This window comes from Neltuma alba, unplaced genomic scaffold (genome assembly GCF_004799145.2).
Source record: "Neltuma alba isolate B1F8T4 unplaced genomic scaffold, ASM479914v2 tig00013603_pilon, whole genome shotgun sequence".
Lineage (NCBI taxonomy): Eukaryota > Viridiplantae > Streptophyta > Magnoliopsida > Fabales > Fabaceae > Neltuma > Neltuma alba.
The window spans coordinates 55,040-68,006 of record NW_021637796.1 but is presented as its reverse complement, the minus strand read 5'-3'; the positions used below and the strand labels follow the sequence as shown (position 1 = coordinate 68,006).

Here is a 12,967-nt window from a genome sequence, read left to right as displayed (position 1 = left end):
CAATCAAATTGATTATCTTCAAACATAAGGATATTAGATTATGTATAAAAGATTTTAAAATCATCACAAACCTTCCTTTTTCTCTTCTATTGTAATTTCTAGATTAATATATGATTATTATTTTGTGGCCAAGCACATGCTTCTTACATTGAAGTATTGAACTAATTATTGTATTATAGCAATTGGGAAAAAAAAAATCATTAGTTTGCATTGTTTGAAGCTAACATCGTTGTTTTCAATTCACACTTCTTTTTCTACTTACGTAGCATGCTTCTATACACCAAAAATAATTGTGACCGTTGGATTTGATTCCAACTTGTATATAAACCCATGCGAGGTTCAATTCAAGGGCAAGTTTTTGTAAGTGAGATTTGGAGAGACAATGTCTTCGTAAGCTTCTTTCTTATCAAGCTTTGATATCACATATTCACTTCTTGTTCTTTGTCCAGATTGGGTGGACTATCAGAGGATTGAAATTTTATTGTCAAGACTTGCAACTTCAATAAGTTGACATAACTAAAATTATCAAAGTCATGAGTTTATTAATTGGACATAAATTTAGAATGTAAACTCACAAGAGTTTATTTAGAACTAGTTTCAATGCTCATCATCTTGATGAACACTCCAAACTTATCAGATCTGAATAGTCCGTATCTCATTTGGATAGTCTGAATTTAATTTTTTTCAATTTTTATTTATTCAAAATAATTATTTTAATATGTATAAAATCTAAAATAGAGATAATCTTTTAACTATCATTTTTTCAAAAAATAGTTTTTTATTTAAAAATAATTAATTAAAGATTTTAAATTTAGACCATTCAAATCAGATATAGATGGTTCAAATCTGATAAGCTTATGGTGCTAATCATTTTGATGAGCACTAAAACTAGTTCCGAGTTTATTTTTATCAATAAATAGCTGTTAAAAATATATAATTAACTAATTAAAATGCAAAAAATGACAATAATTTGGTTTAAATATACTTCAGATCTAAATCAACGTAATCAAATCCATCAACATTCATAGTTTTTTGATTTCGCACTCAACATACAAATTTATAAAAAGTCCATATATCAAAAGTTACTAAACATAACCTCATTTTAAAAGTGATTGATAAATTCAACCACAATTAAATGTTGGATTATCATTTCATATTCTTTACTTTCACCGTTGTAATTTCCACTTGTCTCATCTCCATCATCATCATCATCATCATCATTATTATTATTACTATTATTTTTTTTCCCCTAAGTTGATCATCCACTTCATCCACACCCTCTTTATTTGTTCTAGCAATCCATTCATCATTAAAATTAATATAAAAAACACTACTATTTTTTCTTTGTTAACTTCAAATTATAAGCATGACAAATGCTAAGTAATTCACCTTCTTTTCACGCAAATGGTTTTTTTTTTTGGACAGGAATCTAAACAAAATAAAAACTAAGTTAAATATTCAATAAAAATAGTCTCATAAAAAAATATTTATAAATAAAATATTTAAAACGAAAGTTAATGAAATGTCTTGTTGTATAAATAAAATACCATGTGTTCAAATGCAATCATTTTTATATATGCAGCGTGTTAAAACTAAGTAGACAAATTCATATAGAAATCAAAGGAAAAACTAACTGCTAAAAATGTCATATTTCATATTATTATATATACATGTGTAAAAAAACGATGTAACGTACTGTGCTATTTAGTTTAGACTCGTGAACATGGCAGTGTACTCGCGATTCTCTTTTTGGGAATAATAATGATAAATTACTTTAATAATTTACCCAGTCTTGATTATTTAAAAAAAAAAAAACAAGTGGGTTTAAATGGATTGGCTCGCCTTTGTTTTTTTTTTTTTTTGCTTTTGCTGTGATAAATGCGCTGGCTCTTTGTCTTACAAATTGATCTTTTTACTCTTGAGTAACCCCTAAAATACGAGATTATCTTCCAATTAAAGGGTGTGAACGGCCTGTCTACCCATTTTAATACTACTCCGGTCTTTAATATAAGATCCATTTAACTAATTTGATTAGATTAAGGAAGTTAGGTTAGTTAGTTAATTATAAGAAAAGTGACACATTTTTCCTAAAATACCATAATCATCTTTTTAATACCCTCTCTCTCTCTTCTACTTGATTATGGTTGAGGGAGTATCCATAGGGGTAATTTAGAGAAAAATTATAAATATGAGAAATGGGTCTTATATTTAGGACCAAAACTAACTCAAGAATTGGATCCTATATTAAGGACCGGAGGAGTAGCTTTTAATATTACCACTTGTGATAATTATAAAATTTTATTTATAGTTTATAAATAAAATTTTATAATTAGAAGAGGACGTAGTATATCATTTGTTTCAAAAGAGAAACCAAATTCAAGTTAAATAAAATTTAAGAAATAAAACTAAAACTATAACATGAGATTTTTATTTTTGTGACAGCGTGAGATTTTTTTATTATGCGTTAAACCTCGTTTTTGCCCAAATAAAAAATTTGTTGAGCACGGAAACAGGAGAAGGGGAAAAAACAGTCAGGGGAGGGTCAGGAAGGACTCGCCGCTTCTGAAGCAGGCGCTGGTGGTTCTCTGTGACGAAGGAGACATGGAAAATGACGACGTCGACATGCAAAGCGCCGAGAACAATGAAGCAGTAATGCTTCCTTCTCATCTAGTTTATTTCTTTGACTAAAACTCGGTTTTAATTTTGTGTTATTTGTGCAATCTAAAACCCTAATAAGGCCTTATTGAATCAATGTGAAATGCGATTGATGTAGGAATTGGATGACATGAAGAAACGTTTGAAGGAGATGGAAGATGAAGCTGCTGCTTTGCGAGAAATGCAGGCAAAGGTGGAGAAGGAGATGGGCTCTGTGCAAGGTGCTAATTTTTTTTTGTCTTGTTTAAAAAAAAATTAGTTTTTCTTTTAATTATAATATTCAATCATGTAGATTACTCCTTTCTTGCGGCGAAATTTGAGTTTATTTATTTACTGTGTTTCTTCATGCGAAATAATGTGTTATATGAGCATTGGGTTGAATTGGCCATGCCTAACTCAGAATCAATCCTAGTTTCCTCATTCTGAACCAATAATATGATCCCTAATTCCTTCTTCTTACCCTCTTAAGGTTTTTTCTTTTTCTCTTTTTTTTTTTTTGGGTGGGGGGGGGGGGAGTGGTCAAACCAGTTCTTACTTATGAGCTGGGAATTCAGAATTTGGTTGTCACTGAGGCATGGCAATCCATTGCGCACTATGCAATTGACTTGTTCATACTTCACAGGTTAAGAATTTGGGTTTGTAATGAAAAGTTTGGGGAGGAAACTCTAGCTTGGTTCTGATTTTTGAGATAAGACATTTCATGCACTTACTTGATCTGTACATATTCTCAACTTGATTCAAGCTGGACTATATTTAATTGGAAAAATAGATCATGAGAAGTTATCTTTTGTTGCTGAAATTATATTTTATCAGATCACATTCTTTTCTTGCTTTTGAATGAAAGAAGAAAGGATTTTTCTCTCTTTCTTTCTGAAAGGGGGCTTTTTTCTGTTCTCCCCCCCCCCCCAAATTATCATTCTTTTTCCCTTGTGCTTGGATGCTGCATATTTCTTGATAAATGACATTCAAAATAGTAAAATGATGATAATTGTGTTTTGTTTAATTGGTAATTTTCATTTAGCACACAACTATGTTTGTGCTCCTTCTATATTGATTCTTATCTCCTAATAGATCCCGCTAATGCTGCTGCAAGTCAGGCCAATAGAGAGGAAGTAGATTCTCGGTCAGTCTTTGTAGGCAATGTGAGCTCCCTTCCCCCTGTTTACATTATCAGTATCATTATCTGTTCTATTTCATTAATTGATTTATTCTCACCAGTCATTATTATTTTTTCCGCTTCTATCTAAGTTTCGTGATTTTAAAGGCCTTCTCCTCTTTGCAGTGAAGATTTGAAATAACACAGCACGGAGCTAGATAGAACTTAGGGTAATTGTAATAAGGCCTACTAAGAGATAGATGAGGGCAAAGGAGGAAAGGGGCAGAGAGTCTGTTGGTTAGATAACTAGTTTGATGTGAGAATTTAGTGACAAGGATTTTACATTGAAAGTTTTTCTCTCAGTAGTCACTGTGAAGAAATATAATAACCAGATTATGATACTTTGGACGCTAGAATAGGACTCACTTATTGATCACTGGAGGACCATCGTTCGAGATCAAATACCACAGTTGAATTTGGTATGTGATAAAGCAAATAAAAAAAAAAATGTGTCAGCAATCAACAAGTCAGTAGGTGGAGCCTACATTGCTCGCTAGTGGCCATTCTTAGGTTTTTTTCCTGATGCATGTTTCTTTTCCTGCATAGGTCAGCTTTTAGCAGGTTCTTGTTTGTGTTTCTTAGCCAAATTGTCAGAGTTCTGTGTCTGCTGGTGATGAAATTTCATTTCCTTCCAACCAATGACTGAATAATTATTGGATGGGATTTCACCACTCTTTCTTGGCAAATCATGATGTTCATAACACTAGTATGGAACTTTTAGAAGACTGAGCGTTTCATTTGTATCGTATGATTCATGTAACCAACATTCCTTAGTGGATAAGGCATGTTGTTGTTGATGTTGAATGCACTTCCAAAACTTTATTGTTTAATTTTGTTTTAATTGGTGGCAACTTGCTTTGACAAAATGTTTAACAACTATTTTGCTGCGTGCTGTCATCTATATGTTTTCTAGTTTATCAATGCTGCATTTCGAGGAGAAAAAGGTATGTCTATTTTTTAGTGGGAAAACAAATTTGACCCAAAAAAAAGAAAAAAAGAAAAGAGAAAGACGAATTGGAGGGATTGATAAGATTCTAGGAAGAACTTGATTTCCTGGTTCTGTGAAGATGCATATTTTGATAGAAAGAGAGAAGAAAGGGAATAAGGTACAAACGAATATGGAAAATGGTAAGAATTTTCAGTTAGTATACTTTCCGAGTTTTTGTAATGGAATGAACAGAGAAATTAGATTGGAGATCAAGAACCTGCATTCATACTGTTGAGAAGACCACATTCTTCAAAGTCCCAGTGACCACCTGCGGGCATCTTCCTAGTCGCGAAGCAAAAGGCAGCTCTTCGCCTGGAAGTATGCAGGTTTTCTTTCCTTATGGTGAGGGGACTTGACATTCTTTTTGTCTTCTGGGATTAGTGGGAGTTTCAGTGTTTCATCTTAAATTCTTGTTTGCTAGTCCTGTTTTATATAATTCACCAGAAAGACTAGAAAAATAACAGAGAAGAACGTGGTGAAAAGAAAAGTTGCTGGACACGTAGAGGACTAATTATCCAGACACTTAATTGTGGCTATTTTTCTGAAGTCGCATGATAAATTTGTGAGGTCTTCTTATTGAAGTACAATAGAAGTAGCTATTGACGAACTAGCTTTTCCTAAATTCACGGGTGTCCTAAAAAGAGAATATTCAGATTCAGAAACTGTATATAGTGACGGAGTTCCCACATCAATGATAGACTCAGTTTTTGACGATGTGATTTATTTTTTACTTTGTTATTCTCAAGAGACTATGGAGAAACTACATGCACATATATCGTTGCCTGGAAGAATGCTGGAGAGATTCTGATACAACCCATGCAATGGTCCAGAAATTATAGGAGAAACACCCCCTCACCTCTGTTAGCAGTGATGGGACCGATGCTTTATGGAACTAACAGTATATAGAAAAGCAGATTGGACCAGCTGGTCTGACTAGTTAACCAGTGAATTGAATCCTTGTCCACTCTGGAAACTCTTAAAAACTGGCTATGCAATGAGTTGGTCAAAGACCAGAAAAACTGGTCAAAGCCTGTAAAAACCGGAAAACTAGCTAACCAAATGGTTCATCTGGTTGAACCTGTCATGGTACTGAAGTACCAGTAGTCTGCTCTTCCTCCTTTTTATAGCCTCCCCCTCACTATTCTCCAGGTTCCATTCATGATGTGGGACTTTAGTTTTGACTTTTTACTTGTCCCTTTGCCTGCAGCAGCGAGACTTGATTATTGGGTGTTGCATGCCTTTCATCTAATGCTTCATTTTTAATTTCTGATGATTTGCTCTGATTAGCTGTCATTAATTCTCCCAAATAAGATTTTGATCTGGCTTGGTTTTCTGGTGCAATGAAACGCTAAGACCTCATGCTTCACTCTCTTCCACATCACAGTTCCAGCCCTTCCAATTAGCATTATGTGAAAACACCAGTTGGTTTGAAATGTGGAGGTGGAGAGGGGAAGAAATTCCATAAGACTCACCTAAGTGGCTGTGGCCATTCAAGCCTGCATACAAGGGGCTGAAGCGGTTGACGGCATGGTTGATTGTCTCCAAGCTTTTCTCCTCTTGCTTTTGGGTTGGGTGATAAAGCTGCTTTTACACAGAAGCAATTCATCCGTAGGGCAAAATGGCTTTACAAAGAAAAGGGAAACAACAATAAAAAAGGAAAAGTACACATTAGCTATTTTAGAAACTAAAATCCCTCATTTGCCTAAATTTTATCTTGTCATAGTCCTCTCATAGTCCAAGTTTTATTTACTCTTCCTTAATGAAATTCTAGAAACTTCCACCAAAAGCAGATGCATCACCACCCCCCCCCCCCAGGGGGAGCGGCCTGGGGTGGGGCTCTTCTCCAAACCACCTTGAACCATGCCCTACTGCATATTCCAGATTCTCCCATACTTTCTATGGATATTTATAATTTAGCAACAATTGACCAATAATATTGTGCTATTATCCTCGACCTCAAGGTTAGCGTTAACTGTTAAGGAATACTAGAAAAATTCTGGCTATCTTCTGATTAGATTTTTTTGGCTAAAATTGTTTTTTTTTTTTTTTTAATGTTTTATGGTATGTTGGATTTGAAATTCTTTACAGGTAGACTATTCGTGTACTCCTGAAGAAGTGCAGCAGCATTTCCAATCATGTGGAACAGTAAACAGAGTCACCATTCGTACTGACAAGTTTGGACAACCCAAGGGTTATGCTTATGTGGAGTTCCTTGAGGCAGAGGCTGTTCAGGAGGCGCTTTTGCTGAATGAATCTGAGCTACATGGGCGTCAGTTGAAGGTTAGAATTAGATTAAGAGTTTCTGATTAGTTTTAAACAAAAATGTAGTGCTTCCCTTATTCCTACCTCGGTCTTATTTTTGATAATTTCAGGTGACAGCCAAGAGGACGAACATACCTGGGATGAAGCAGTATCGTCCCCGCCGGTCCAATCCTTATATGGGGTTTCGAGGCAGAACCCCATATGCACCTCCTTTTGCCTATTCTCCATCTCCATATGGATATGGGTACGTTGTCGTGAGTTCTTACCTTCCCTGTGGGTTTTGGTTTCAATGCTACTGGAGACTTAATAATAGCCTCTTCTGTTGACTGCAGGAAAGTTCCAAGGTTTAGAATGCCAATGCGTTACAGCCCATACTATTGAAAATCCATTTCTGCAGAGACTGTTCTATTTGATCTATGAATGGACATAACGGTGCCTTTCTTCTTATGTTTCCCATTGGTGATGATATCTTGGGCATAAGATATGAAGGGGCTTTTCTGACCACCTCTCTTGATGTGGTCGGTTTGAGTATTAAACCATGATATAACAGTAAACTTTGTAAAATTGTGGCGTTTGCATTTACTTTGCTTTGGTATTATTTTAATGATGTCCTTTGTAAAAGTTGCCCTCGTAAATGTGGTCATATATTTTTCTTCTGGTAGTTTATTTTTTCTCCATGCACAAATCGCCTGGTTATAATGCTTTAAGCAGCATCTGATGATCAATAGGTTCTTCTATATGGAGGAAATGGGCAAATACTCGAGACCACCTCATGAGTATATTGTTTAAACAAAGAAAGCATGCATGACAAAATAAGATGTTACTTGTCTAGTTAACTAATTTGAATGAATTAAAGATATTAGTTACTCTTCTGGTCTTTGATATAAGATTTATTTAACTAATTTGATTAGATTAGGAAAGTTAGGTAAGTTAGTCAATTGTAAGAAATATGACATTTTTTCTAAAATATTATTATCACTCTTCTTAAATTCTTCTCTTCTTCTTCTATTTGATTATGATTGATCGAGTATTCATAGGGGTGATTTAGAAAAAATTGATAAATATAAGAAATATATCTTTATAGACACGGTAATATATGGAAAATATTCACTTGTATATTCTGGGTGTTGATGTACACTGTATATATAAGCAGAATGGGGATCGAGAGAGATTACAGATGAGATCGAGAGGGATTACAGAGATATTCTAGGGAATAAATCAAATTAAATCTGATTCCTATAATCCTCCTAATATCTCCGGAGATAATATTTCCATATATATATATACATATATAAACTACACTCCCCCTCAAGTTGGATCATAGATGCTAATCATGTCCAACTTGCTGATGAATTTCTCGAACAAGTCTTCAGGAAGCCCTTTTGTAAGAATGTCTGCAACTTGCTGTTTTGAGGCCACGTAGGACAAACATACAATCCCATCCTCTACTTTTTCTCTAATAAAATGTCTGTCAACATCAACATGTTTGGTTCTACTATGTTGTACTGGATTTAAAGCCATACTTAGAGCTGCCTTGTTGTCACAGAATAACTTCATCGGCTTGATAATTTGAACTTGAGCCTCCTCTGCTACTCTTTCCAACCAGAGACCTTCCATAATACCCTGAGCTAGGGCTCTCAATTCTAATTCTGCACTGCTCTTAGATACCACATTCTGTTTTTTACTTTGCCACGTCACTAGATTTCCCCACACAAAGGTGCAGTAGCCAGATGTGGATCTGCTATCTTCTGGCGCACCTGCCCAGTCTGCATTTGTGTAAATCTCCACTGTTCTAGACTCACTTTTTAAAGAGAAGTCCTCTTCCTGGTGTCCCTTTCAGATACTTCAAGATTCTGTAGGCTGCATCCATGTGTTTCTTTCTGGGTGAGTGCATATGTTGACTTGCTACACTTACCGCAAAAGCAATATCAGGTCGGGTGTGTGACAAGTAGATTAACTTTCCTACTAGTCGTTGGTATCTACCAGTGTCTACGGGTTCCTCATCTTTCTGTCGTTTTTCCTCTTTCTCAGCCTCTTCTTTGGTAGTTGCATTTTTCTTACCTCGGTTGGTGCTTTTCTTCTTGACACTCATTGGCGTTTTGATTAGCTTGCAACCAAGCATACCAGTTTCTTTTAATAAATCAAGAATATACTTCGTTGGGAGACATAGATTCCCCTTTTTGAACGTGCAACTTCCATTCCAAGGAAATACCTTAGTCTTCCCAGATCTTTGACCTTAAACTCTCGATTCAATGCTGTCTTTATTCTGTTTATCTCGGTTACATCATCACCTGTAACAATAATGTCGTCTACGTACACAATAAGAATTGCTTTTAGTGCTCCATTCTTCTTAACAAACGTTGTATGGTCAGACAGGCTTTGCCTATAGCCTTCAACTTTTAGAACGTTGGAGAATCTATCGAACCATGCCCTAGGAGACTGTTTTAGGCCATACAAGGATTTCTTCAGTTTACAAACTTGATTCTGTCTCCCTCTATCAAAGCCTAGGGGCAGTGTCATATAGACTTCTTCTTTTAATTCTCCATTAAGGAATGCGTTTTTGATGTCTAACTGTTGTAGAGGCCAATCCAAGTTGGCTGCAATTGATAACAGGACTCTGATCGTATTTAGCTTTGCCACGGGAGCGAATGTCTCATTGTAGTCTAGCCCATAGGTCTGAGTGAAACCCTTGGCTACCAATCGTGCCTTGAACCTGTGGAGTGTTCCATCGGCATTGTATTTCGGGGTAAAGACCCACTTGCACCCAACTGTTTTCTTCCCTTTTGGTAGATCAACCACTTCCCAGGTTTCATTTTTCTCCAATGCTACTCTTTCTTCCATCACAGCCTTCTTCCACTCAGGATGCTCAAGGGCCTCATGTATATTTTTAGGTATTCTGATTTGATCAAGAGTAGTGGTAAAAGCACAATAGTCAAGAGATAGAGTGGCATAGGATACATACTTCTGGATAGGGTGCATGGTGCAAGAGTGAGTCTTCTTTCTCAAGGCAATAGGCAGGTCCTCCTCATTCACTTCTATCACCGTTTCAGGGTCTTTCATTGGATCAGACTCTGGCAAAGCTCTGGGCATTTTGATCTCTATAGTTTCGTTATCTCGTCGCGTGTATACCTTGTTATATCTATTGTTGGTCTTATCTCCCCCTGCCTTTGGCACTTGCACAACGGTGGGAGGAATAGGTGTAGGATTACTAGATGGAATGGACACAACAGGTTGAGTTGGAGGTATAGGCTCAGGTACACTTTCTACACGCTGAAATTCACTCCAATTCTCCCCCTGAATTGAAGAAGTGGGAAAGTACGGGTCATGCTCAGAAAATAGGACATCACGGCTAACAAAGAGGTGTTTGGAAGTGGGATCATAGCACTTATAACCTTTCTGACCAGATGAATACCCCAAAAAGATACACCTAATGGCACGTGGGTCATGTTTAGATTGAGGGTGAGGAAGATGAACGAAGGCAGAACATCCAAAGACGCGTAGCGGAAGGTGATGATCAAGATGAGTGACAGAATGAGTTTCACGAAGTTTGTCCAAAGGAGAGACAAAAGAGAGAACACGGCTTGGCATTCGATTGATTAGATGAGCGGCTGTAAGAATAGCATCCCCCCAAAAAAATTTAGGCACATTGCATGTGAACAGAAGTGCACGGGCAACCTCAAGAAGATGTTGATTTTTGCGTTCGGCAACACCATTTTGTTGTGGGGTATGAGGGCAAGAGCTATTATGGACAATGCCATTGGTTTTCAGAAAAGAGTCAAGCTGGTGATTGAAATACTCAGTACCATTATCCGTGTATAAAACCTATATTGTGGTGTTAAATTGATTTTTGACAAGGTGAAAGAATTCCATGAAAACAGAGGGAACGACGGATTTTTCTTTAAGTAAGTAAACCCAAATCATTCGTGTGTGATCGTCAATGAAGGTGACAAACCATTTTGACTGGGTTCGGTTGGAAACACGAGACGGACCCCAAACATCGCTATGAATTATAGAAAACGGACGAGTTGGTTTGTATTGTGATGGCGGAAAAGGTGCACGATGGTGTTTAGCAAGTGTACAAGAATCACAATGAACAATGGAATTTTTATTAATGGATAAATGAGGAAACAAGCGTTGCAAATAAGAGAAACTGTGTGCCATAATAAAACATCATTATTGTTAGGAGTAGAGACAAGACCATGGATTTGCGAACACAAGGCAGTCACGGTAGAGACATCGAGATAATAGAGACCATTATGCTCCCTAGCTATGCCAATCATCTTCCCCGATGAGAGATCCTGAAAAACACAAAAAGTGGGAAAAAAGTAAGCACCACAATTTGCATGTTTAGTAATTTTGCTGATAGAAAGGAGGTTACAGGCCAAAACGGGGGCATGTAAGACAGAATTGAGATGTAATGAATCTGAAAGAGTAACCGAGCCTTTGCCGATAATGGGAGAGGCCGACCCATTAGCAGTTGTGATTTTGTCATTACCAGCGCAAGGAAAATAGGTAACAAACATACGAGCATCCAAGGTCATATGATCAGTAGCACCAGTGTCAACTATCCATTTATTGGACGAGAACGAGGTATGAAGAGCGAATGGAGAGGTACCTGTGTGAGCTATGGAGGCAGACGCAGCAGGGGGAGGTTGCTGCGTTGGGAGGCCTTTGAGAGCAGTAAGTAATTGCTGTAGTTGCTCATTTGATAATGTTGGAAGGGAATCAGAGGATTGAGAGGGTTCTGGTGATACCTAATAGCCTCGAGGTTTACCTTTTCGAGATTTCCAATCAGCTGGTTTTCCATGGATGTCCCAGCAGCGATCACGTGTATGGCCTGGCTTCTTGCAATGATCACAGGTGACTTTGGGCTTTGTGGAGGAAGATGAGGACCCCCCTCTACTGACAAGAGCAAATGAGTCAGAAACAGTGGAAGAGGCAGGGTGCAGCATAACGTCGCGACGTGAGGCTTCACGGAGTACTTCAGAGAAGGCCTCACGAGTGTTAGGCAGTGATGAACGACTTAGGATCCTGCTTCGAATGTCATCAAATTCAGGGTTCAATCCAGCAAGGAACTGAAAAACACGTTCCTTTTCAACATTATTTTTGTGTCGCGCAGCATCAGTGGAAGATGACCACTCCTCTTCGGTGATCATATCCAGTTCCTGCCACAGTCCAACGAGCTCCAACCAGTATTCTGTAACGGTGCGAGTGCCCTGCTTGATATTCCAGATTCTTGTTTTTAGATCATATAGACGTGCAAGGTCCTCGCCATCCGAATACGACTCGCGGACAGCATCCCACATGTCTTTAGCAGTAGGTAAATACATGAAGCTCCTTTTGAGGGAGGGTGACATAGCATTAATCAACCAGGAGCACACAAGGGAATCGTCCGTGAGCCATCGCTGCATCTCTGAAGACTTCGGGTCACTGGGTGCGGTTGACTCTCCAGTGATCAGACTGAGCTTGCCACGGCCACCAATGGCTAAACGCATAGCCTGAGCCCACTCCCTATAATTGCTGCCAATGAGTTTTTCCGATACAACGGCAATGGAAGAACCATCGACATTGATGGTCGACGCGGAGGGTGCATTGCTCGAACTCGAAACTTGCGCAGGGGATCCACCAGGAGGGTCCATCGTGGTCGGACGCTGCCTGGGGCTCAACCCAACTGGTGTGTCCTCCGACGTGGAGGACGAAGACGAGGAATTCGCCGGACTTGCTAAAGGACGACCGTCCACCGGCTCTAATACCATATAGACACTGTAATATATGGAAAATATTCACTTGTATATTCTGGGTGTTGCTGTACACTGTATATATAAGCAGAATGGGGATCGAGAGAGATTACAAATGAGATCGAGAGGGATTACAGAGATATTCTAGGGAATAAATCAAATTAAATC

At 37.7% G+C, this 12,967-nt stretch overlaps 1 protein-coding gene across 2 annotated transcripts; it reads left to right on the top strand.

Moving 5' to 3' along the window:
- The first annotated feature begins 2,544 nt into the window (after positions 1 to 2,544).
- Positions 2,545 to 7,722, top strand: LOC114738516 (polyadenylate-binding protein 2). Of its 2 annotated transcripts, XM_028926586.1 has the most exons (6): positions 2,545 to 2,649; positions 2,774 to 2,876; positions 3,727 to 3,797; positions 6,888 to 7,079; positions 7,172 to 7,305; positions 7,394 to 7,722. In XM_028926586.1, exons 1-6 carry the CDS (start codon positions 2,602 to 2,604, stop codon positions 7,440 to 7,442), a joined length of 597 nt encoding a protein of 198 aa, XP_028782419.1. In that variant the 5' UTR covers positions 2,545 to 2,601; the 3' UTR covers positions 7,443 to 7,722. The 2 variants fall into 2 exon arrangements, with proteins under 2 accessions (XP_028782419.1, XP_028782420.1); XM_028926587.1 differs by lacking the exons at positions 2,545 to 2,649; positions 2,774 to 2,876; positions 3,727 to 3,797 and adding an exon at positions 5,075 to 5,141.
- The last annotated feature ends 5,245 nt before the right edge of the window (positions 7,723 to 12,967 follow it).

Coding starts and splice junctions, on each gene's coding strand:
- LOC114738516 (XM_028926586.1), top strand. CDS start 2,602: ATGGAAAATGACGACGTCGACATGCAAAGCGCCGAGAACAATGAAGCA. Junction 3,798..6,887: donor GGTCAGTCTTTGTAGGCAAT/GTGAGCTCCCTT, acceptor AATTCTTTACAG/GTAGACTATTCGTGTACTCC. Junction 7,080..7,171: donor TACATGGGCGTCAGTTGAAG/GTTAGAATTAGA, acceptor TGATAATTTCAG/GTGACAGCCAAGAGGACGAA.